This window comes from Apteryx rowi, unplaced genomic scaffold (genome assembly GCF_003343035.1).
Source record: "Apteryx rowi isolate R43461 unplaced genomic scaffold, aptRow1 scaffold_110, whole genome shotgun sequence".
In the NCBI taxonomy this organism is placed as follows: domain Eukaryota; kingdom Metazoa; phylum Chordata; class Aves; order Apterygiformes; family Apterygidae; genus Apteryx; species Apteryx rowi.
The window spans coordinates 2,022,643-2,048,900 of NW_020447309.1; the positions used below are offsets into that span (position 1 = coordinate 2,022,643).

The 26,258-nt window shown below is 37.0% G+C and overlaps 1 protein-coding gene across 3 annotated transcripts in view; it reads left to right on the forward strand.

The window, feature by feature from the left end:
• Nucleotides 1-99: 99 nt before the first annotated feature.
• Nucleotides 100-26,258, forward strand: part of OLA1 (Obg like ATPase 1) — a 110,926-nt gene continuing 84,767 nt past the window's right edge. Inside the window, exons 1-3 of one of the 3 annotated variants that reach the window (XM_026075550.1) lie at nt 100-210; nt 2,151-2,294; nt 14,162-14,289. In XM_026075550.1, coding sequence (XP_025931335.1) covers nt 110-210; nt 2,151-2,294; nt 14,162-14,289 — 373 coding nt within the window. In that variant the 5' untranslated portion in view covers nt 100-109. Of the gene's footprint in view, nt 211-2,150; nt 2,295-6,966; nt 6,996-14,161; nt 14,290-26,258 lie in introns of those variants that run through there. The other 2 variants (XM_026075557.1, XM_026075566.1) reach the window with 2 other exon arrangements.

Consider the following 26,258-nt stretch of genomic DNA (forward strand, 5'->3'; position numbering starts at 1 on the left):
GCCGGGGGGGCGGCGGCGCGGTCGGGGCGCGGCGGAGCTGCCGGGCCGGGCGGGAGGAAGGAAGGGGGCTCGCCCGGCGGCGTTAACGTGCTCTGCTCTGTGGTTTCAGATGCCCCCGAAAAAGGGAGGTGATGGGGTTAAGTCGCACCCGATTATCGGAAGATTTGGGACGTCCCTGAAGATCGGGATCGTCGGGCTGCCAAACGTCGGGTAGGTGGTGGAGGGGCTCTGCCGCCGCCCGGGGCTGCGGGCGGCCTTGGCCCCGCGCCGGCCCGGCCCGGCCCTGGTGTGAGCGGCTCCTCCAGCCGGGCTTAGTGCCAGGTTAGGGTGTCGGTGCCCAGGTACGCACCGAAACGGGGCATAAACTCTCTTTGTTCAGTGACGGACTTGGGTTTTTAGCTTGAACTACTTATAGGTGGAAGAATGTGAAACGCTAGAGTGCTGCAAAGGTGTTATCTAAGCGTCTGCACAGAATGATAGTGAAAATGAAAATCTTGTTTTAATAGTGGTTGAACATTATAAAATATTAGGCCTTTCTATTTTATTTTTGGAGAAGACTATATGCACGGGGAGGGGAGGGGTTAATGATACCACAGTTGTCATTAGCAGTGGAAGGGACTTCCCTTCTTGAAACTTTCTGAGAGTTCCTGAAAAAATCAATTTAAGTTACAGCTTGGGAGATAGAGGATAGGAAGACGAATAGTAGTTCACTGTCATGCTTCTCATCTGTAGTTCTTTATGGCTCTTCAAAGGGGCTATATACCAGACACTTATACAGGTTAATAAAACCTGGGGTATGCCTATGTGAAATGATTGGTAATAACTTATGCATCATATTTATTAAAAAAAATTTCTTGGTGTTCTCAAACTTTAAATCCTTGTACCACGCACACTGGAAAACTGGAGGAAAAGGGGGAAATAACTTTAAAATTACAGAAAATACATTTGCTTTTCCTTCTTTACTGAAGTCAAAAAAGCACTTTATTAAGTACTGTTATCAGTTTTTAAATTTTGGTGAACATTCTGACAGCTTTTTGAGAGCTCTGCCTACTTAAAACTTAGTCCTTTTTCTTCTAAAAATAACCTCAGAAGGAACTCTTTGAACCTGTCTGAGGCATAAGGACTGCTGTCTTATCTTCTCATTATTGTCTATTTTATTTTTTATAGCCTAGGAAAGCTGTACAGCAGAAAGAAAGTAATTAGCAATAACATTGTCTAACATGTGAAGTAAATGCGGAAAAATAACATTGGCAGTTATTTCTAACAGTCATAGGTTCATGGTTTTCATATGAAAAAAGCAGTATCTTTTTTAGACTGTTGATGGATGTTACAGCTTTCAAAGAAAACTGTGACTGACTGTTGAGTATGTTGGCTGTATGCAGGGCAACCTTCAGGTTTTTTTCTAGTGGCCAAGCAGTTATGTGAAACTGAAGAAATAAAACAGAATGTTGTTGTTAGAAAATTCAGGACTTGATTAAGAACTTTCTTAACTCAAGAATTGCCTTTTTTAATYAAATGCAAACTAACAAAATAATCTGCTACTTGGTTTAAGTGAAAATGTTCTTTTTTTTTCTGATGCCACTTGTGGTTCTTTCATTGGTGTTTAACATGCATGATGAAAAATGTCTGGTAAGATAGAACTGTATCTCTTGTTGACTTTTATTGCTTATATACTGTAATTATTTTAATTCCTAAATAACACTGAAGAAACAATATAGTTGTAGAAAGGGCTGGTGAGTTTTCAGATTCTAATTTTTCTCTGAAAACTAGTTCACTCAAAATAAGTTGAATGCCAGGCTTCCTTATTAGTTTTTTACTTTGCACTTAAGGCAAATGAGTAGTCGCTAGTGGATCTGTGCTTTGCTTTTAACTTAAACCTCTTTGCTGACTGAAATGTGCAATGTAGTCACTTAGGGCAGAAAGAGGTAAACATCAGCTTTTTTTAAGTTTCAGTAGGTTGTTCAGTATGTGTGTTTGCAAATGTTTTGTACTTAAAAAAAAAAAAAAAAAAAAAAGGTATTGCTTACTGCCCATAGAGGAAAGGGAGAGTTCGGTCTTGCATTTGGGTTGGGATAAGATGCATTTTAATCCATTGCTTCTAAATGCTTCTTACTGGAACTTACTTAAGAAGGTATGTATTTTTTTTATAGGAAATCCACATTTTTCAATGTCTTAACAAAGAGTCAAGCGGCGGCAGAAAACTTTCCTTTCTGTACTATTGATCCAAATGAGAGTCGAGTACCTGTGCCAGATGACAGATTTGACTTTCTATGCCAGTACCACAAACCTCCAAGGTAACTCAAGTTCTTAACGTTTTCCTTCTGTTAATCAGTTGAAGTAGTATTACTGAGCCCAAAGTTTTTGTAATATTTAATGTAAATATAATGTCTTTAATTAGCTTCTACTGAAGTTTCTTTTTGAATATGAAGTGATGCATATAACCACCTGGAATGTACCTTTCTTTTTTTCATATGATCATTGTGGTATAAGTATTAGGAATCTAGTCATTGCTTAGCACCATTCATTGCTTGGTGTTCTGTCTTTGAAGCTAGTGACTCCCAGGTGATTTGGAGGATCATCTGAAGAAACTTGGAAAATGAGCAGTAATGGATATATGTAACTTGTGCAGCGAGGACACTCATTTGTTAAACTTTCATCCTGTTTTATGTTGTTCAGAATGCTATATATGCTCTAAGTAGCCAGACAAACATCTGTCAACTTAAATTCTGTTCAGCCTCAATCTTTGGGCAGTAAGCTTTATGGACAGCTTTTTTTCCCCATGGCTTTTTCTCTCCTTTTTATAGGCTTTGCTATTTGTTACCTGATATATTCAATGATACTCCTTTGATCTGTCTCTGCTTGTTCTTCCTTATTCTATGAGTGTATCAATTTTGTCATATCATTGCTTTCTGCTATTGACTATTTCCATAATCTACTCTCTGTTCAGTGTGGGAATTGGATGTCTGYTTGAAGAGCAAAACTTAAGATGCTTTCAGAAATCAAGAAACCAAAATAGGTACTTGTTAATTGAAATTTCAGTTTGCAGTTACTTTCAGACAAATTCCGAATAAAGTGAAGTATATAAATTGTAGAACAAATTAGCATGCGTGCCTGTTTTTGTTCAACTCTTGGGTGTCAATTTTAGAGCCAGATCACACACAGAGTTAAAAAGGATTGTTTAACTACTGACCACAAATCTATTTGTTAGCTTAATTTTCAGGTCCAAAACAAGTTGCTGCTATCTGTAGTTTGTGTGTGCTTTTTTTAAATACTGGAAAATGTATTAATATGGAGCTGTTTGTTTAGGTGGATTGTTATAACAAGTAACCTTATTCTTCCTTTTCAAATGAGTATTGAGCATACTTGTTACTGTACTAGTTAATAAAATAAAGCTCCGCTGAATTTTAGACAAAACTTCTGGGCTCTTGACTGTGCAGAAATAATGACATGGCTTTCAAATTTTGTTATCTTAACAAATCTGTTCTAAATTGTAGTGTTATCACTGCTGTGGCCATGTAAACAGTTTCTTTTTGTTCTCGTGTTTAGCTGTGACTGGCTACTTCTAAAATTAATAGTTGAAGTGACAAAGAAATTAGCAGCTCCATTTTTCCCCTCCTATGTTGTCATCTATCCTTACAAGGAATGCTAAAATTGCAAATACTTTTGTGTGCTCTCTGGGGGGGGGAAATAAATCACCCATAAATATTACTGACTACTGTTACTGGATAATAAGCTGGATATAAATAATAAATCAGCTTTCATTTGAACAGACTTCTGATTTGTTTTTTATGAAAGTGTCTGTTACTTAAAAATCAATGGATATGGGGATTAGTGGGTAGGTGTAGCTCCTATGAATTTTACAGTTCAGTTATTCTGTTTATATCTTTTTAATATTTCGGTATAACAGTAATAAAGCAATAATAACTCAGTAGCATAGTAGATAGAGATAACAGTTCTTGGACTGTCAATGCTTATCTGGTTGAGAATAACTCAGGAAAAAAAGGCTATGGTCATGAAGATATATAACTGAATTGTAATTTATTTAATTTCTCTTGAATAGTCTGGATTTTGTTCTCTATGTAATACATTCTGTATTAATTTTCTACTTGTGTTTGGGCTGGTTAAAGTAATCAATCTCTGCATGTAGAAATTCTGTATAAACATTGTGAGTTCTCTTTTAATTAGACTCTTGTCTGTCCTTTTGGCCTCAAGTTTTTGTCTTGTAAAATCTAAAGCATTCAGGTTTTTATTTCCCATACGTTACAACTTCTTAGTCATGACAGAACTTCAGTATGGTAGAAAAAAATGAAAGGCCTGTGTCATAACTAAAATAACACATGACAGGCCAAAGTGATACAGTCTTGAAGGGCAGGGTCCAACATTCCCGAGAGTCTCTTCACTCAGTGTGAATAGCACCTTTTCGGAGCAGTAGTGGATGTGTTAAACTCGCCTGCCTGTTCCTGCCGGCCTGCTGTGGGTGAGGGAAGGGAAGGGAAGAGAGGGCCTGGGTCTGTCCCACTGAGCCGAGACTGCTGCTGCTACGGAGAGATGGACCGTAAAGTGGGAACTGTTCTTCAGGTAGCATTTGTTGCTTGAAGATCTATTCCCGTCTCCACAAGAAGGAAGCATCACCTTGGATGGGACTGTGTACAGTTATTTGCTAGCTCGCACGGAAAGCTGGCTGGTATTACCTAATTGAGAATTTAAGTGCTTGTGAGTGAAATCAACAACTTTCACATGAAGGTAAAGCTGTACCTCATAGACTAAGGTACGCTGCCTGAACTTGTAACCTGTGCTTCCTTCCTTCTGCAGCAATGGATGATGTTTATGACTGTTTACAATAAATTAGTTCAGTGATATTAACTGTATGCAGAAGGTGGGATCCAAAACCTACTAGAAAAAGCTGTTATAGGTTATGTTGCTGCCAAATGAACTAGGTGAACAAGTCTCCTTAAGCTTTAATGTTGCCTACTGCTTGCTTTCTGGTGTGAATAAAATTGGGGGAAGTGGGGGGGGGGGAAGAGGAGACACAGAGAGCTTAATATTTTAAAAAAATCTGAATTTATGTTAAGATTTTAGTTTATATTCTGTTACTAATTTAAATTAATTAAATGGTTAAAGTACTAGTTTGTTTCTTTTAAATTTTATGCAATGCTCAGTGAAAACTCTTATTTGCTTACATTATGTCAGCATTAGCTTTTTAGAAAGGAAAGGCTGTTTGCTTTTTATTTTGTTCTCCTCCTTTCCCTCTTCCCCCAATATGAGTATTTTCAGACAAAGATGGATTGAATTATATTCCAATTGCTAAACTGAAACTTTTCTTTGGACTAGTTCACTTGGGCAGGAACTAAAGCAGCAATATATATATTTTTTCCTGATCTATCAATCTACTACATGTAGGAGAGGATGAGGTCTACTAATTCTAAAATGGAAAAGAGGTGCTTTTCATCTCTGCAGGTAGTTCCTGCCTTGAAAATTAGGACTTGAAAGCCAGAAAAAATTGATCTGTTAACTGCAGTTAATATATTTAATTGGGACATCTTGTGTTTAGAAGTGGTGGGTTTCTTAAACAAGAAAAGGAACTTTGTGTGTAGCACACCTAAAGAAATTACAGTAACTTAAAAGTTTTAATAAAACTATTTTTGTACATTTTTTGTTCCCAATTTCATTAAGATGCTGCTTAATCAACTTAAAGGTAAAACTGTTTTCTAGTATAAATACGTCAAAATGCTGACCTGAGGACCGAATGATTTGTGTCCTAGCTTGCAAATAACTTGAAAGCCTCTGAGTATATCCACCTTGCAGTGCTTGGCTGTAGGATTCTGCCTGCTACCACAGTTGTAGAGTGCTATGCCTGACCAGTAAATGTGCCCCAGTGATCATACTGGGCTTGGGGCTTCAGAATGGTTTTGAGTGGAAAAAAAACTGTTTTGTTTTGTTATTGTCTGTGCGCCCCCCCACCCCCCAATTATTTTGATTCTTTCTTCTTTATTTACACTATATGATAAACTAGAAGAAACATTCAGGTAGAAACAATGTCAGTTAGTCTAAGCCATATTTTAATTGCAAATAGTTAAAACTGAAGGGCTGTATTGACTGATAAGAATTAACCTGTATGAAAACACATTCAAAACAAAAAGAGATTTAAAGTCTAGGTTTCTGCTTCCTGCTTTCATTAAAATCAAGTCAAATTACTTACGTTTTACTCATTCCTGACTGTGGTTTGGTCCATCCTTTTTCAAGTTAACAATATCAGTTTAACTCCCAATTTGTTTGCACCTGTAAGCAGATGCATTGTCTTGTACCTACTTTTTCACAAAATACAATGCTTATTGTGAACACAAATGTTTCACTTGGACTGTTTTTAATCTATCTTTGATGTCCTTTCCAAACTTAAAATTTTAAAGCAATCCTAGTTATGTCACAGGGGAATAATATATAAGGTGCAACTACCCCTCTTCAGTTCTACCGCTCTCCAGCATAGTTCAGTGGCTCTGTCCTTTTCGTCAACAAATTGCTTTGGTTCATTCTATTGCATTGTAAATTGTTAAAATTCATGCATTCAGTAACATTGAGTGCTCAGGTGGTGGTTACTGAACTAAATTTGAGCAGTGACTTCACTGTTGTCTAGGTCATAAAAGGTCTGTGTAATATTAAATAAAATTTCTCTTAAATTTATTGTATGATAATGTGCTTAGGTTACTTGATAAAGTTTAAGTAAAAATGATGATCAGTCACTAGGAAGGTTTGGAATGAAGCTTTCTAAAATTGCTTCTTAGAAACTAAATCAGCAGTGGGATTCTGAATGACATCGTATGGGGGTATTCTGAAAAACCTTACTCTAGGTTTGAAGATGGCATTTGTGTAAATTAAAACTTCACCTGTAATTTCATACTGAAACATGAATAACTTAACTGGATGTAACACTGGTGTATCAGCATCTGAATCTCTTTTTTTTTTTTACAGAAAATTTCTGGCCTAAAAATTGACAACTGGCAAGTATATCCTGTTATTAGTGCACTTCTTTCTTTAGTGTTATTGCATTTGATTACTCTTTAGTTCCTGGGCCAGTGTAAATGAGCTTGTACATGATGCTTGTGTTCTGGCATTACAAGTGAATATTCCGGCAGTGAATGAAAGACCTTAAGTAGTGGTAACTCAAGCTATCTTTTCTCCTGGTGGGAGAAGGCAGACTTAATTCTTTTAGATGTATTTTGTTGCTGTAAAAACTGAGTAGCTTAAGAATATAGGTATCTAATATGCATAGTACAACTGAATATGTGTCTCAATTCGCATAGAGTCTTTTACCTTTTTATAGCTCACATAAATGAAATTTAATTACCAACCTTTTCATTTCTGTTTCATGTGCTATTGGATTCAAGCCTTATTTGTCAGCACCATGGAGAAAATAGTTCTCATGAAGTTCTTGCTGCATAGAAATGACCAGGGGTGCACAGAATGCAGTACCCAGTTTTTCGGAAGGAGAGTCCTTTAATTACTCTGTGGGATCTTTTGCTTCCATCAGTCTAAATTGTTTGCAAGGTAGACTGCAGAAGCAGTAGTAGGGTGTACTATCTCCTGAAAGGAGGAGAGACTGAAGTCTGGAGCCAAGCCAAAAATAGTGGTGAGGAAAGACTCAGAATTGAATGGCTTTCTAAGAAGCAGTCATAATATAAATCAATTCTCTTTTTATGTTGCTAAAAATGGCAATTAACTTTTTCCTTACTTGGCTGTGAGTATGACTAATAACTCACAAAATAAATGCACCTTTTATTTCATGCAATTTGTGAAGTCTTAACAGGCAACTCCTGCTTGAAGTATATAAAATCTTGTGAAGGGATGAAGAAAGGTTTCTGTCTGCTAACAGATTTCAAATAAAAGCTTTAAGGCAGAAGAACCTGTGCTGGAACCAGGAGATGAGTAACACATTTGGCTTTTACCAAAGAGGAAGGGGGAGCTGTACACTTTCCTAAAACTGAAGAACTGGTATGGCCACTTATAGAGCGATTTGGCCTTTTTTGGTATGTGGGACCCAAGATCAGATAGAATTTGAATCAAGAGAAATGTTCGAGAGAACTGCTCAAGAAATAAGTGCAAAGCAAGAGTGTTACAAGGATTATTCAGCCTGGCTTACTGGAAAACTGCTGTATTTTGAACTTAGTTGAAGCTTTCAGATGGGCTTCCAGTGTCTGCTGGGGGATGTGAGATTTCAGTAAACCATAATAAATGCTACAGAGAAATTACAGAGCTATTGTTCATATTGGAAAAAAAAGGCTGCAGAAATCTAGAAGAATGAAAAGCCCAGGGAGAGAAATAGACTTTTGATTATAATGCTTCAATCTGAGGTCAGTGCGCTAGGTGTATGCTGCAGGCAAGGTTACTTAACTAAACAAATAGTTGTACTGAACAATTACTTGTGGAAATTGAGAAAGAAATGTATGCCCTTCCCCCCCTCCCCCCAATTTTGGAACAAATGTACTTGCAATTTATTGTGCATATACTGTATTTGCGTGTATAGGATCATCTTTGTGAAAGAAGGTAACTGTGGAAGCAGGTGCCTGGGCACTGGCATGTCTGATTTTGGGGAATTTAGACTTGGGTATATGCTACTTAATATGAAATGCTGAGGAGATGGTACTTCCTTGCAGCCCTTAAAGTGACTATGATTTGCTCAGGTTACACTGTCAGTCTCCTTAACTTTTATTTCAAATGCTGAGCAGGGAACACTAGTTTTAAAAAGCAGTGGAAGAAAGTGGTGGTCCCTTGAATCTCTTTATGCCTTGGATTAGAAAGTAAAGCTTGCTTAGGGTGTGGGAAACCTTTCCTGAGAGACTGTCCTAAACTACTGCTGTACTGAAAACACAGCTTTTGTGGTAAAGAAACTCCTCATCTTGCCTGTTTAAATAACTCTGCTTTGGATAAAAAAAGGAAAACAAAGTTGGTGAGAAAAAAATTTCCGTGTAAAATGCATAAACCTTTGGAGCGGGGATGAGAAGCTAAGGTTCTTGTTCCTGAATAAATACCCTAACCATTAGGCTACAAAATTGTACTTTCTTTGGCCCAGTGCATCTTGCATTCTTGGTTGCACAGTAGCTTGTACAATGAAGATAGTGTGCTGACACAAAAATACTGTATTTCTAAGTGGTGAAGAAATACTTTTTCAAGGATTATACTTGTGCCTAAAATACAGAGCTAGGTCTGGATTTAGTAATCCATTTCAAATTATAAATTACTGTGACATACTTTATGGTAGACTGGTATTGCATTGATTTGTACAAATGATCAGTTGATGCCACCTGTTCCTGATGATCATTTGAGGCTCAGTGACATTATGCTAATGCTGACTAACGAATCTTAAGAAATGGAAATTAATCTATTTAAAGGGGGGGGGGGAGAACAATCCAGTTGAGTTTTCTGCATTTAAAAGAACTAAAATGCACTTCCTATATAAAGAACTTCTTTTCTTTGCAGTGTTTTCTGTTTACTTAATTTTGTAATATTTACTTTTTGTACTTGAGAGCATAGGTAATTCTGAATAGTTTTATGCCTTTTTCTCTGTGTTCATCTTTCTATGATGAAATAAAGAGACTTAGGCATAGAAAACTGTGGCTGCCAACAATGATGATGATGTTACTTTGCTTGGAGTGTTAGCTTTGTGATACCCAAAATGAAGATGAGAAAACATCCTGGAAAGCCGGATACCAAGTTTTCAAAGGTCTCTTGCTTATATTAGTCAATTGTGAAATAAATATGCTGGGGCGTTGCATCCATTGTCTAGCAAATAAGGTTGATTCTGGTGATAGAGTGACCTATCTGCATATGAAGGTATCTGCCTTACTGTAACGTGGCATCTTTGTAGTGAAAGTGTGAATTCTTGTGATGGCTGGCCAGGAAGTTAATCATACTGGAGTGATTAGAGGGGAGCATAAAAAGAGAAYGTTTCTAGTGCCACCTTTGTTTTTCTTAACATAGTTTAAAATGACAATGCTTTAAAAAGTGGCATTTTTCTATATTGCTGGTGACTTAGAAGTGTTAGAATTCCTTGCTTTTTGACAAATACTAAACTGGCAAGTTGTTGCTGTTTCTTTTGAGGTATGCATTAGCTCTGCAGTCCTGTGTCACAGTGAAAAGAATTATTAGGGTTAGTGCATTAATGGAGTTATTAATTTGATTCTGTCTTCAGAATGTGCACTATTCTTTGTAGTGCATTAAGCTTAAAAATACTGACTTGCTGTTTCCATCTGAATTTGTGTACTGGTAACTAGAAAGAATATTTTATTGATAGAATTTGCCAAGAACGCTATAGTGGAATAAAAATATAAAGCTTTCAAAGTTAGTTTACTTTGGAGTGTATTTATATTCCTGTTCTCTCTACTGCATTAAACAGCATTAAGTTACACCACATGACATTGCAGTGTTTCCAAGGGTGCGCCCTTGTTTTCATAGGCCTAGTGAAGTTTAAAGCTAAAAGCCAACATGTTATGTGACCTTGATTTAAGTAGCTCATGCTATTTTGTAAATATCTTCTTGCATATTTTCTAAATTCACTCCGAGTATTGTGTTGTATTCTTTCTTGTTTGTAAGCGCATCACAAAGGTGTTAATGACATGAAATGTCATTAAGTTCCTAATTCGTTGCACCTGACAAGTTCAGTGATGCTTTGAACTTCACCTTGGTAAGGARAAAGATTTTGTCCAGATCTTGTATTGTGAAATTAGTTTGAAAAATTGTTTTTCTTGAAGTGCGGGAGCAAGATTGAAAACAAAAACAGGATAACAGCTCTTGATTTGAGGTTGTCATCCTTCCAGAAATACTAATGTGACATACTAGGATAGCTTGTGCTGGATTGTCTTTTCCCAAACTAGGGAGTTCATTTTAAGTGGGTCTGCGAGTCTGCTACTATTAAACTACATAGGTTGTGTTATCTGCAGTTTAATGGAAATGGGGTAGCTCTAAAAAGCTTTGGGAACTGTTGTCTAGTTCCACCTGTTGTTCTGAACAGAGATAACGATATATATATATATATATATATATATATAGATATATATATATATCAATCATTTCCTTTACTACAGCTTTTTCCTTCTGGGCCAGAGCTGCATTACCAGGCACAAGGATAAGACAAGAAGGGTAGTTTCCTGTTTGGTTTTTTGTTTGTTTATTTTGTAATAGAAATATTGGGCAGCAGCCTACTGTGTGGAGCTCGTTCTGCTAAAATGAGAAATGGGTTTCAGGCAGGAAGAGAAAAATAATGCTGCTAGCTAAATCCAAAGAAGCTGTAAGTTGTAGCAAAAACTTGCTCATGGAGCAAACTAATCTAGAACTACCAGAGCAGAAGCAAAACTTCAAATGATGCAGTGAGAGCCAAAAATTTCTAGTTACTGGATTCTGATTTGAAAAGAGTACTGAGCAGCACTGACGTCAATAGCTTTTACTCTAGGTGACTGTACTTTACGGTAAAACTGTTTTGGCAAAAACCCTATCGGGGAGGGTAAGAGTAATTTTGTAGAAACTTAGTCAAAATGGTGTGAATACTTGTTTCTTATTTTTTGGGTTATTGTGACAGATAGCAAACAAATCGGGAGGAGTCTACAAGTCTGTGAGATGTACCTCAGTGTGGAAATTTAACTTTTGATTTCCCTTTTCTGCCTCTACCATGTAAGACCCAGGTGGAATGGGAGAAAGGGAGAAAAAGAGAGTGAAGAGACTTCAAGGGATATCAAGGTTACTGAGGATAAGTGTCCAGAGTTGTTACTTCCGTACTGACATTAGGGACACCTGGGAAAAAATTCTCTACAAAAAATGGCAGCGTTGTGAATTGCATCTTCGCACTTGCTGGCCTTATGTTATTGTTCTCTAATTTGCAGTCACAGTGTGTACTGCTGCAACAAGGAGGTAAATGGAATGATGCTGGGGGAGGCTTCTGCTGTTACAGATTTGACAGCAGTCATGCAAATTCAGACTAAACGCATTTATCAGCAGACTGTTGCACTAGTGAAGATAAAGCTCCTTTTGGCTGTTAAGTAATAAAGACTTCAGAAGTCTAACGGTGTTTGGAGAAGGCATAAAGCTGACAGGCTGGTCATGGCTAGCACTCATTCACACCTATGTGGTTGCTTCCATCTATGAGCAGTGCTGCAATGGTTGTGACTGGAGATCTTTGATGAAAACATCTTAAGGTAGACCCCAGAGCTTGTATCTTTAGGTTTGAATCTTGTCCTGAAGAACGTTTGCTGTGAAAGAAATCTTTCCACTGCTTGGCAAACTGGCACTGTCTGCTTACACAGACTTCTTAGCTGTAGCTTGAAGTGAGACCCTTTTCATCATCATTATTAAAACTGTGGATTTGAGTGTTTTCTGTTGTGCATATTGTCAGTAGAATAGTGAACTGTTCTATAAATCTTAGAATAGTGTTAATGAAATATAATTGTGATAAGTTCAAGTGTTTGGAAATGAAATAAAGCTCCTTTCTTTTGTGAAGCCATTGAGTTGGAAGATCTTGATGACTGTGGTCTGCTGTTTCTGGTGTTTTGTGAGTGATGAATCAGCATTGTTTGTATGGTTCTGTCTTTACCACCCTTTACGGTGTTAAATGCGCTTTTAGTCAACAGATTATCACCAAATTTTAGGATTTTTTTTCTCACTCAGTGGGATTTTCAGAAGTAATTTTGTTTAATATATACCTGATAGACTAATGCCCATTGAATTATTCACTCATTTCAAAGCGGCTAAGAATCTGTAGTCAACAAAAGACTTGCTGGCTTGCTGCTTATGTATTGCTGTACTCATTTGCCAGAGCTGTGAAAGCTTCCCCCCCCCCCCATTTTTTGTTAGCTAATTTGAACTTCATAACTATTCTGTGGTTGCTATATAAAATGTCCCGTAGCCAAATTTGCTAATCTGTTAGCTGTGCTGCGTACTGTTAGCTATGATGTAGAATATCACAGCTCTGTTTCCATTAAAAAACTTATCAACTTCATCTAAACTAGTTTTCTGCTTTGTTAAAAATGCTTGTATAACCGTAACTATAGTTTTAATCAATGTTGTTTAAAAATGCCCTAGACTTCTGACAAGCGTCACTTACTGAAGTAAACAGTAATCTTAGAGATGAAGGTAGCAGTCTTTTTTTCATTTTCATACTCATTTGAATCTTAAAAAATAATTCATGATGATGCTTTAGTTTATTGGAGAAACAGCAATTTCTCGAAAAGGAAGAGAAAAACACCTAAAACTCCTATCCTTGTTTGATGTTTCAGGCTTTTAAAAAACATACTGCAAGAACTGTAGACCCCAAGGTGAATTCTTAAAACAAACAACCCCCACTAAATACATATATATTTTTTTAAGGTTAGTCAGAAAAAATAATGTTTTATATGTTTATTATAGCCAAAAAATGTGTATTGAAAGAAGTTGGCCACCGTGCCTTTGAATAGGAAGAGACTGGAATGGTGAGATTTGGGATATATATTACAAAAGCTTGTGGAGCTAGAAATCATGAGGAAAATGGGGTGAGAAATTTGGGTTGAGAGGGAGTTTGGGGCTTTGTAGGTAAGCCATGAATGAACCTGGGGTTTGGGAAGAGAACCTGAGAGGTGACTGGGTGGAGAATTAAGAAATAACTAAGGCAGAGCAGGAAAAAAAAAAAAAAAAGGATTTATGTGGTGTTGGTCTTACGCATAATATAGACATAATGGTTAGCCACTGCTAAAACGCTTTGAAATTTGAATTTTGCTGTCCTGTATTAGCAATTACTTGTGAAGACTGCTTATGCCTTATCCCTTTGGTACTATGAAAACCACTCATTACAGGTGACTCGTATTTTATGCCTCAGAATTCCAGGCGTGGTGGTTGATTCATATGGATGTCAGTATGATTCCACATTGTAGAAACTATTGTGTGTGCATTCTCTTGTTTGTTTGTTTGTTTTTTCGCATTATTAATGCCAGAAAATAAAGAATGGGTGATGTTTTGCTTGGAGCAGGGGGAGAAATCTTGTGGGTTTTTTATACATTGCAAGTTAAATGAGAAAGAAAACTATTGTTGTCATGTATAACAGTCTAGAAAGAAAGAAATGTCATTTTCAGGTTCTAGATTTATTTCTGTGCCAAAAGCTTTGGATGATATCCTTCAGTAATGGAATCTTTTAATTTTTATCTTTCAGCAAAATTCCAGCCTTTCTGAATGTAGTGGATATTGCTGGCCTTGTGAAAGGAGCCCATACTGGCCAAGGCTTAGGAAATTCCTTTTTGTCTCATATTAACGCCTGTGATGGGATCTTTCATCTGATGCGTATGTAAACTTATTTATGTGTTCTATCTATAACTTAAGGACAGCATTGTTGTGCTTTAAATAAAAACTGTAGAACAAATATGCATTAAAAGATTTGTTTTAGCCATTCAACTCAGTCATCAGGCGTTTCCCCCCCCCCCCCAAAGAAACTCCTTATCCTCAAACACATAAATGGTACATTTACTCTTCAGCAGCATTGTGTCGAAGACTTAAAAATGAACTGGGTATTTGGAAGTATGCAGGAACTTTTAGTTGTTTTCTTTTGTGAGCAGTGCAAGGTAATTGATTTGTCCAATTTTATAAATGAGGAGGTGGAGTGGAATGTGATAATAAAAGGCTGAATTGGAGGCAGAAACAGAAAATGCAGAGTTAATAGATTCTAGAATTCTAGTCCTAACAGGACAAGCTGCACTTCCTTTTTCTGATTTCCGTGCGAGTTATATTGGGTCTTCAACCCTGGTTTGTTTGTTCTTGTTCCCCCCCCCCACTCAAAGAGTTCTGAACATCCTTCAGTTACATCCATCAAGGTCCTTGGTCTGTCTCTCATTGCCTGTTACCACAGTACAGAACTGGCCTTCAGAGTCATATGAATACACTTACAAACTTGGCACTTAAAAGCTTGTTAAAAGTGTATGTTGGTTTGCAGTACGTTTTGAGTGGAAAAAATCTTTTGGTCCAAAAAGACTGAGCTTCATAGTGTTCATGCAGATTTGAAGAAACTTCGGCACCTTTATTATTTTCCTTTGGTTGGCCACTAGTATACAGTGAGTGATGAAAGAATATCAAAATAGGAATGCTTGTTATTTAGTGATCAGAGCAAATATGTTTGGGTTTTTTTTTGGGGGGGGAAACAGTTTTAAAGCAAAATCCGAAGGCATGGAGTATTACTTTCTTATGGCATTGACTTAGTTGTGTTAGGACCCTCGCTCCTGTGAGCTTCTGCATTAAAATATGTTTATACAGACCAGTCTGCTGACATGCGTCTTTACAGCCTGTTGCATGCTTGATAAATAGGTAAGTAAGCTACCTCAGTCAAATGCTGTTGACTGTGCATCAAGAGTACCTACACACAGATTTGCTACAGAGTATTGGTACAATATAAACTTACATCCCAGTCTCTGGGACATTCATTTTTGGCAGTAACATGCCTTTGATCTCATTTCCCTTGCTGCTCTCCTGCATTTGGTTGTATTGGCCTGTTTTGTGGTGCAAGCTATTTTTGAGGTAGATCAGATTAAAGACAGGTCCTTAAAGGTAGTAGTTCTGCTGTATTCCCTAAAAGTGTTTTGGTAGATGACTGTTTACACCGAATTTGTTTGCGTGATTTCCTTTCTTTCACACAGCCTGTACTGAGGTTAAGTAATAGTCTAATAACAAACACAAACACAGCAACCAGCTGAACATACAATATTTATAAAAGTTGAATGTCAGTTGAATGTGCCTCACTTAAATTCAGCAATATACTGCAGTCTGAAAGCTATTCTTCTTTGGCTTGTTTGTGGGAGGTGACAATTTCAGTTTCGAAACTGAATCTAAGAGCTGGATTCAACACTGTTTGAGTAGCCCATATGGGAGGTTGAATCCTGTCAACAGGTCCTGTGTAGTAGGTGATAGATACAGCAATATATTAAGGGGAGAACACTTATTAAAACCTGACAAATTTGACAATGCAGCCATGTGCTGATATTGCTGATATTGTTTATGGGAAAATGAACTCTGGCTCATTTTATCCTTTCCACATTTTCAATTGAGTGAGACAAACTTTGTGGGGAAAGGTAACACATTTTTATTAGGCTTATCCTGTTGAAAAATAGGACATGGTTTCGGGAACATGAGCCTTTTATTAAGGTCTTTTAGTGTCTAGAAGCCAGCTATGATAGTGGGGGGGGGGGGAAAGCATTATCTCTCCCTTGAAAATTTGTCTTTATTTATATTTTAGTACTAGTATTCATGTTCTGAGTAGAAGAGAGAGCTATGGGATATGCATTGTTGCTAAACAGCTAATAGTATTTAAAACTGCATGTTGAAAAGATGAAGCTCAATCCTCACTGGGCTAGAGTGAGGCAAGTCTTTTGAATTTCTACATCATTTTAGGAGCTAGTTCAATATGTGAAGGCTGTACTAATACATTCATATATTTTAAATGTTCATATGATGACTGCTTGAAAACCGTTTTTACAGTATGCCTCTTAAAGATGCTGGGGATCAGTTCCCTCAAATGCATTGCTGTCCTGGAGTTGTAATTACTGTTTTGTCTGCTGTCAGTTGAGAACAAGTGATGAACTATTTATACTTACTGTTTGGATGTTTGTATCATAGATGTTTGGTTAAGGTACAGGTTAATAAAAGATGCAGTGGAGAAGATACTTTTTAATATATTTATTGAATAATCCACAGAGTTTGTCCTGGGCAGCTTTCATAAGGGTTAACACCGTTTTTGGTTTTTCTTTGAGGATTATAGAAAGCAATGAGACCGTTGTGTGTTTTTTAACCATCCAGATATTTATTCTTTTATTCATACCTACTCCTTTTAATCTAATTTTACATTTTTTTGTAATAAATCTTAGCTTCTGTCAGAGATTCTGAAAATATAATGGTTGTGAAATGATTGTTACTGTGTTTTTCTTCTGTCTTTCGGTTTCAAAAAGATAATGGAGTCACTTTTTAAATAGTTCTTTTTTTTTTTTTTTTTTAATCTTAACCCTGCCTCTTATGCTGCTCTTGCTAGAAGGGCATGTTTTAGCTAGAATGCAAGCTGGTGATGACCCGTTATATAATTCTGTGTTTATTGCATAATAAACATGAAGATCTTTCCAAATATTACCTAGGGTTAATAATAAGGCTAATAATAAAAATAATGATAATGCAAATTAGTCTGGTTGAGAGATGTAAAATTACTTTTTTCTTGACTGCAGACTGCATATTACTTCCATTTTCCTTTTCCCACAGTGCTATAAAATTGAAGATTTGGCACTAAAAGCTAGTAATAGCCTCTCTATTCAATTTAAAAAAAATGAATCTGAGTTACACAACACAAACTCTAGTTAAAACCTAAAACCCATTGAAGTTTTCAACATACCATGTCAGCTTCTATTAGAAAAATATATAAAACCTTTTTATATGCTGTAATGTTTTTATACCTACCTTTCAAAATTATTGGCAACCTAAAAATTCCTTCTTATGAGTCTATGGCATATCTTGAGCTTGTACTATTTCAGATTACAGAAATTACCTAAACTGTTTTTGCAAATCTGAAGCTTTTCAGATCCTGAGAGGATGAAGCTTCTTTGTTGCCTTTTCCCAGGGTTTGTTTCAAATTCTTAACAGGCAGTCTGTCTTTAGGAACTGGTGTCTTGGGACTGGCCGTCAGTTTTCAACTTAGCTGGTAGGCACTGGGTTTCTGCAGTAATGGTAGAGGCTAACTGAGAAGGAATCTGTCCAGCTTGCTCCTGTCAGAGGGGAAAAAGCTGTGGACTGGAAGGTAGGCTTCCTCTGCCAGCAAGCTGGAAAGAAGGTGTTAGCAAAGACTAAGAGATRGTGAGAATGATAAAATGCTGTTAAGAGATGCACTGAGTTATCTGGGGAAGTAGCCAGGACTGACTGAAGAGCAGTCTGCTGTTCTGTGCTGGTTTTCCAGGTAGAAGCCAGAAGAACACAGTCATCATCGAGAAGATACTAAAAATTGAGAGAAACTTCTGTGTCATTCTTTTTCAAAGCAGAAAAAAGACAGAGTTTGACTTCATTCATGTTTTGAGTTGATCTGGAACATTATTTTCACCTTTGTGAGCACTGAAACCATTGCTTCCTGTCCTTATCATACTGTTGTAGTATGCATCGCTGCTGCCCATATGAATGGTTAGTACATGAAGCAGAGCCTTTGCTCTTTTTTTATTTTTGGCTGCCAGGCAGAAAGTCATGAGGTCACTGTGGAGTTTGTGCTGCAGACTTCAAGGTCTGCATGCCTGAATATACTGAAGAAAGGCTTGTGAGGCAAATAGTGGTACGTCACCCTGAAACTGAGAAGTTTGGTAGACCGTCTGGTTTTAAACTGGAAGGCTGCTAGCATTAGACTAAACAGGATACTGTATAAATGGGATTGGATTTAGAGACCTGACTGGCCTAATCATAAGATATAATCATAAAATCTGACTGAATAACTAAAAGGTCTGTACGTGGGTATGACYACTGCAGATGTGAACCATGTCATTACCCAGCCATGACATCTGGAGGGACAGTGAGACGAGAGGCTGCAATGACTGTGTCTGCAAGAGGAGCTGATTCACAACAGTCAGCCATAACCCTTGTTGCCCTGAAGCATCATTTCATGTTACAAAGCACATTTAGATCTTAAAGGCAGTGACAAACTTTTGGGGCTTTTTTTTTTTTTTTAAGCTGAAAATTAGTTTTCTGCACAAATGGCTTCATCCCCACATTTCAAAAGATTGGGTTTGTACACTAGAGAGCCTGAAACCAGGATTGCTAGAAAAATAATCGTTTTCCTTGGGGATTGTTTCACCTTTTCCAGATATCTTAGCATTACTCTAGGCAAACTGATTTTAGACGTTTTAAAGGGTGGTAGGTTCTATTATTGAAGATCTCATATGCTTACCATTTGCTTCTTTCACCAAGTAGCTCTCCTTGCCTTAGCACTTTGAAAGATGAAATCATTTATGTACTTGAATTCGTAGCAAACATAGCTTTCATTATGCGGGGAAAATGTTTTAATCCTGAAAAGAAAAATTGAACATCCCACACTATTTATAAAGAGTTTCTTATGCAGATCTTGGTAGTAGTCATTTAGTCTTTGTATTGGTGAATCCCATTCAGAAGGCTTGTTCTCTGCATTACGCTTTTGTTTATTTTAGTCTAGTTGGATAGTAGGAAATACTCTCTGTAAGAAAATGTTTATTGTGTCCTGTCACGTGGCTTCTCTGTGGACTCTCAGAGCCATTAATGGTACTACAACATGAGATACAAGGGTGTTAATCTCCTCTGCTTCAGTAATCTACATTACCTTGGAAACTATTGGGAAATCTGCTGAAAACTTCCTATTACTTACTGTCCTGGTAAGTGGATTTCAGAATAGATGAGACAAAGCCAACGAGCATTACTTTCTCCAGCTCCTAAGAAAGTAAATGTGTACTAGACTTGTTTGGGAAACAATGTTTTGTTTTTTGTTTCAGGAAATGCTTTTAAACTACTGCTGTCTAACATTACTAGAGACTTCATGTTATTATCCAGTCACTGAAGATGCTTGGTCATGCTTTTTTGTGTGTGTGCAGCTGTCTGATTCCTTATATAATTAATGGAGCATCTTCATTGCTGTCTTGAAGTAGATTGTAGAGCAAGAACTATGTTTTTACCTGATAAAAATCATAGGTAGCTCAACCAGATGATGCTAAGAACTTAGAGGGACTTGTATCTGGCTGTCTTCCAACCTTTAACTTGGTTCAGTTGGTATTTTTGCAGAAAGCAGTTTGAGGATTAACTCACTCAAGCTGTATTAAGGTCATGATAGGTAAAGAAGTGGCTAGCTAGGAATGGGGAACTTTTGTTGAGTATGACGATTCAAACTTTTGCAACCTCCTTGAAGAGATTTCTAGTCTTAGGTCAAAGGTTTTGATCTTGTTTTTCTTTATTCATTCAGCATATGTTGAATTGTGTTTTCTTTAGAAGAAAAGGTTTGTTCGTAATTTTTTAACTACTGTAACAGGATTCATTGATGTTCTCTCCTTGCATTATTAAAAGGTTTTTGAACAGGGTTGTTGCATATCATGTGTGTCCACCACAGAGCATGTAGGTGAGCTGCAGCTATAGTACTCTCAAAATAATGGCATTTCTGTAGGAACTGTTGAAGTTGGTTGCGGTATTTACCTAGACTGTTTCTCTCATAACATAAAGCTGAGGAGAAACAAGATTTTTTTTTTCTGTCTGGCTGATTCTCTACTTCCTTGTTTCATAAAAATACACCCACTTTGAAATGGTTATGGATTTTTCAGCCTTCAAACTTCCACATCCTAGATAGGCTGTTGTTTTTGTAGGGGAACACTTTTGTTAAATCAGTGGAAACTTTGCCTGTATGCCTAAAACATAACCTAAATGTATACAATGAAGCAGCAAATGAGAACAGCATACGGTATAATAATGGGAAAACAAGAGACAACACTGTGATAGAGTAACACTGGATTTTTTTCTTATACAATTAATAACAGTATGAAATAATTTCTTTTAGCTCAACAAACAATGTGAATAAAACAGTTTTCCTACAGAGAATAGAGCAGTATGTTTTTGCCTTTTGATATATCATTATTGCTTATACTGCTTTTTATGAGAGGTGTTACCTATAGATTTTTTTTTCCTGTTAAAGTGCATAAACTGAAAATGGATTACTGGTATTTGAAGTAACCATCCGATCTCAATATGTTGTTTTTTATTTCAGAAGTTATCCCAGTTTCTTTGGGATGGGGGTATATTTTTGGCTGAATCAGGTGAAAACCTTTATCCAAACAGAAATACTTACTTATTATGGCTGAATGAATGGGAAATTTAATTAAAAAACTGTCTTCTGTCCTGGATAACAGCATTTACACTAGTAGCAGAGTAACCTGACATATGCTTTAAAGCTGTGGAAGGTTTGTTCGTCTTTTGTATTTCATTGTTTAGTTTGAAACATTTCTCACAGTTCTACTTTTCATGTTTCAGGTATATTGGATTTTAACTGAGGTAGAAATATTCTCATTGTGGCATATGGCAGGCAGTTGGAAGGGTGTAATAGTGTTTCTTCCTGAGTTGCACAGCTTTAACTACCTTTCAACTTTTATGGCATATCAGTCGCAAGTACTTGTAGAAAATTGCTTTCTTTGTATGGTGGATTAAAAACTGCAACCTTGTTATGAGTGTAAATTTACAAATTACTCGTAAATAATGCTTTGGGGAAGAAAATGGTAGATGTCAGTATTTAGTCCCTGTTACAACTATCTGTCAAGTTTTGATTGTACTGGATGTTAAACAGCCACAATTCTTAATATTTTAATTTTTCTCTTCCCACTGATACCCAGAGGTCCTAGTTTTCTAGAAAATACATTCCACAKCTTTCTCTTATTTTTAGTTTCTTTAATGAAGTCCAGTCTTTCTCTTCAAAGTTAGAGAAATTGAAGGAAAATTTGCCTCTAAAAGCGCTTCACTATCAAATGCTCTTTTTTTAATAAATAAAAAGTGTGGGGTTCGATGCCCAGTGTTTCAGCTCACAAGGGCAATGTAAGCTTTTCTGGAAGAGCTCCAGAGCTGTAAATCACGCGCGCGCCCTGCCCTCAGCACCCCTCGTGCAGCGGAGCGCGCGAGCCGCCGCGGTGGCACTGTGCGGGGAGCGCATGGGCAGGGGCGGGCCGGCGGCTTGGGCTTTGCTCCCGCGCCTGGAAACGTCCCTTCTCCATGGCAGGGAAGCTGTAGCTCTATTTTGGGAACAGGATGTGGAGGTGAGGAGGCAGCAAGCATTAGGCACAATTTGTTTGATCTATACCGTACCTTCTTCTCAAATTTAAGGGGCACTTGGGAAACAAAGTGTTAGGGAGTTTGGTAATTGGTAATCCCTGAAATGTCATTCTTGGTGACAAGGTGAAAGAAGCATGAAGCTGAGTAAACATCTTCCTGGGGTCTTGCAGAAATAACGGATTTCAATAGTCTCCACGTGAACTGGTTCCTAAAAAATGTTAATGGCTTTCACTCCGGTTTTAAGTCTGTTAATAATTATTAATATTTAGTACACCCCAGGTTCTGCCTTGTTCAGGGTTTGAGATAACTCGTAAACCCACGTATCATTTAAAACATGTACAAATATGAATCACATGAGCTGAATGTAGTTTGTTCTTATTTAATGTAAATGCTTATCAAAACTGAGTTTGAGAATATTCATACTGATTTTTTTTTTTTCCTCAAGATTTAAAATCAAGTTGATTTGGCTTTATTTGTATCATTGTGAAAGTTTATGGAGAGCTCAAAGTATTATTTCCAATGTTTTGGTTTACCTGTAAAAATTAAAGTGGGGATAAAGTTACTAAATGGAGAAGTATGGTTGTTCTTTGGATCCTCTGTTCTGACCTTTTTGAACTTTCTCTAAGAGTTTTTTGCTTTTTCTATATATAAAAAAGATGCTAATCTTTCTGTACCTTTACTTGAGGCATGATGCTTTTTTTTAATGTTCTCAAAGAAGAAATCATATCTGCTGATTGCTGCTGCTGGAAGCTGACTGCTACAGAGGGGAGGCATATGATGATATCACTTAGCCACACTTCATTGCACCAGCAGTTCAGTGAACAAAGCACGAGTTGCATCTCATTTCTTCAGTGTGTATATTCTGTACATTGGCAATCATAGTGGCTTTATTCATGCAGCTATAGCTCAGTTGTGTCATTTCTATTATCTAAAGCTGTTTTGTCATATTTAATGTGTCAAAATTCACCTTGAAATGAGGTAAACATAGCTGTCTTGCAAAATTTTAACACATTTTCTTTCAAATTTTCTTCCAAGATGCTTTTTTCTTGTTCTGTTACTAAAAGTAATTGCCACCTATTAAAAAAGGAAAAAATTCCTCACATATAGAAACATTTCACTGCTAAGCTATCAAAGTTTAAAAGTAGTTTGCTGCACATATTAAACGTGTTAGTTTTACACAATCAAGATGTGTTTTTGTATGCTATTGAGTAGATAGTAGTTCTTACTGAAATGTTCTCCTCTTATTTGTTGTCGGATTAACTAAATATTTAATAAAATATTTGGAGTAGTTCAAGAGTTCAGCTAAACTTTATGAATAAGCTTTCAGTAACTTCTGGCATATTACAAAGAAAAATTGTAAAATCTTTCAAATTAAAGTTGTAATTGCAGTAATATGAAATGTTTTATTTTATTAACTAACGCTTGTTTTCCTGCTTTTTAAAATACTGTAAAATGTTTTGAATATTTATGTGGGTAAGGCATTGTATAGGAGAATTTTTCAATCATCAAGTTGAGAAAATGGCATTCCTCCACCCACCTTTTAATGAAATCATTGCCAAAAGTGAAGTAGATCTTATTAGCATTTATTAGCAAAGCTTTGCATTGTATGTTGCAATTTTAGAGTATCAGGTCACAAAAAAAGAATGAGGATAATTCATCTTAGGTAATGTTATCTTTCTTTGAATTTTACCTCTCAGTATGCAGATACTGTAATAATAGGCACACCACCTTGAAAAGGGGAGGGAGGCTATTAGGTATAAAACTAAAATTAAAGATATTTCCAGGGATGCATGTTTATTGTTTATCACTAAAACTTTTCCTCGTGTAAAAAGAAAAAAATGCTTTCTTTGCCACAGAAGGGGATTATTCAGAGGAGGATTAGCTTTATTTTACTTCAGACCTTCTGTCCACGTAGACCATACGAGCAAAAGAAGCAGAATGCAACACTTCTCCTCTCCTCCTTGCTGTGGTTGTGTACCTGCAAGCAGAAACCAAATGCACGTTACAACCATTATCTAAATCTGATCAGGACTTTAACCCTGTTTAAGCTGTGTGATATTCTGTGTAGTAATGAACAAAATTGGAGAAGGTGCTTTCTGAAAACAGAGTAAGATTCTGAAGCAAAGAACAATGTCGTGTAGAGAAATTCTATAAGTGTACCAGCTTTCCTTTTAAATAATGTAAAGCAGCCAAAAAGAAACATACTTGAAGAATAAAGCCCGCCCCCCCCCTTGGGCCTCAATTTGAGGCAAAAAAAACCCAAACAAACCCCCCAAACCCTAAAATGTTCAATAAAAGTAAGGCTGGGAAAAGAAAATGAGTCATGGAAGAATAATTTTCAAGAAGTACTGCTGTGAGAAAAGATTTGTTGCAGGGAGGCACGTGCAGTCATTAGTATCATGTACTAGCCTTAAGCCATCTTGAAGAGAGCTGGTGCTGTTGGATTTTTCTCTCCAGGTCCAAGGGTAGAAGCACAGTATTCTGCTTTTTGTTCCAAAAAAAAAAAAAAAAGAGTTCTAGTAGAGAGAAGAAACATTCATAGAGACATCTGCTCAAAGAAGACTCTTGAGAACTAGCAACACAGGACTGGGATAAGCTTTTGGACAGCACACAGCAAAGTAGATGGTGGATGTAAGTGAAGTTGGGAGTAAGTTTAGGGCAAGACTAGATATTCTACTGTGTGTTATAACTGCTCTTATCTCTTGTGCTTACTCTTCAATACGATGATATGGAAAGAGGCAGTATGGCGAAGGCTGATGCTGCAGAAAAATTGTCCATTGATATAATCTACCCTGTAGAAGCAACTGAAGAATAAAAGGAATCTGAAAAATCTCATATGGGTTTTGGATTGTAGGACATTATTGACCAGAATGTTGGTGGTGAATTAAAGGGCCAGGAACAGATTTCTGTGAATCTTCTGAAACACAGCTTCAACTAGTGTATTTGATTTCTCCCCCCCTACTCTGCCACTACCACTAATGGGAACTGTAAACTATTTCAAGTGTTGGACAGGAGTGTTTGTGATGACTGAGGTAATTTGAAAGAAACATTAATTCTTTCTTTCTGCTTGTAGGAGCAAGGAACTTCATGCTTTGTGGTGGGTTTGCTTTCTTTTTCATTGCAACTCAGAAGAGGTGACTTAACTCTCTATCAGTAAAAAATATTGTGATACCATGAAAGAAATCTGTGCAGTGAGCTTTTGCTTGTCTTGATCTAATCATGGTGATAAAATTAGCTTTTCTAGGTTAAGGGCTATTTCAGAATATTCCTTGAGTAATATTTAAGGTATGGGCAGGTGAACAGTGAGTTAAACAGTAGTGTAAATCTACTTGAATATTGGCTATCCCACCTAAACTGCTGTTGCAATTTCTCTTACTGGTGCTGTGTTATTTAGAAAGTAGGGAAAAGAGGTCTTTCACTTGTTGGAAAGAGCTGGGTGTTGAGAACCTGGAAGATAGATGGACATGTAGCTTTGGTGTGCCTCTGTGAAAGAACTACCATACGTATACCACAGGAGAGCATGCATTTGGGCAATTACTGGCTCACTGTAAAGTTCATACTTATATTATGGAAACTTCTTCATGTTCTCACACTTCACAAGCCACTTTAACTCTAAAATGTAGATCAGATGTTGTACTGTGGTGTTTTACAATATTAACACAGCTTTAAAGTGGCTCCCTCTTGCAGGTTATGCGCCTATATCCTATTCAATAGACCTGATGATATGAGTGTTCTTCGTCAGTGTCGGTGCAGGATCAGCTACCTTAATTGGATTTGCTATGGAAAATTGTTTTAACTAATCTGACTTCTCAGTGAAGCAAGTAAGATTGATACTAGAAGTGCAATAACCTTTTAAGCTAAGGGTGGGTAGCAGAGGATAAAGATTTCTTAAACTATTGCAGGAGGATTGTGGAAGACGCATCTTTCATTATTCTTACTTGAGCATAAAGTTAGTCTCCCTGGGATCTAGGAAGCCACACTGTAAAACTGCCCTCCTTTCCTGTTTTATTACTGGTGCTTCTTTCCTCTCTACGTGCATGCGAACAAAACTTACGAGTTTGTACCTCAGAATTGGTTTGGAGTATGCTGTACTGCTTTGATTCTTCCACAGCTCCCCCAGAAAGGAGTGAATTTGTTCTCCTGGGCACATGGGTGAGAACTGTGAAAAGGTGTTGGAAAACTATCAACGCTCTGAGTTAGCCTTTGTCTTTACTGCACAGTAAATTACATCACCAGGGTTAGTGAAAATGATCCCTGAGCTTTATCCCCTTATGGCCAGGTAGCTATGGTTTAAAGCACAAATAAACTCAGATTAGGGTTTATGTAGGGTTTACCCTTAAATTTTTGCACAAAAGTAATTATCCATATTTATTCTCTGAGAGCTGAATAAGTCTCCCAAAATATATGGGTATGGGGAGCAAAAACTTATGCATTACATAATACCTGTTTATTCCAGGTAATTAAATAACTGTTTCTCA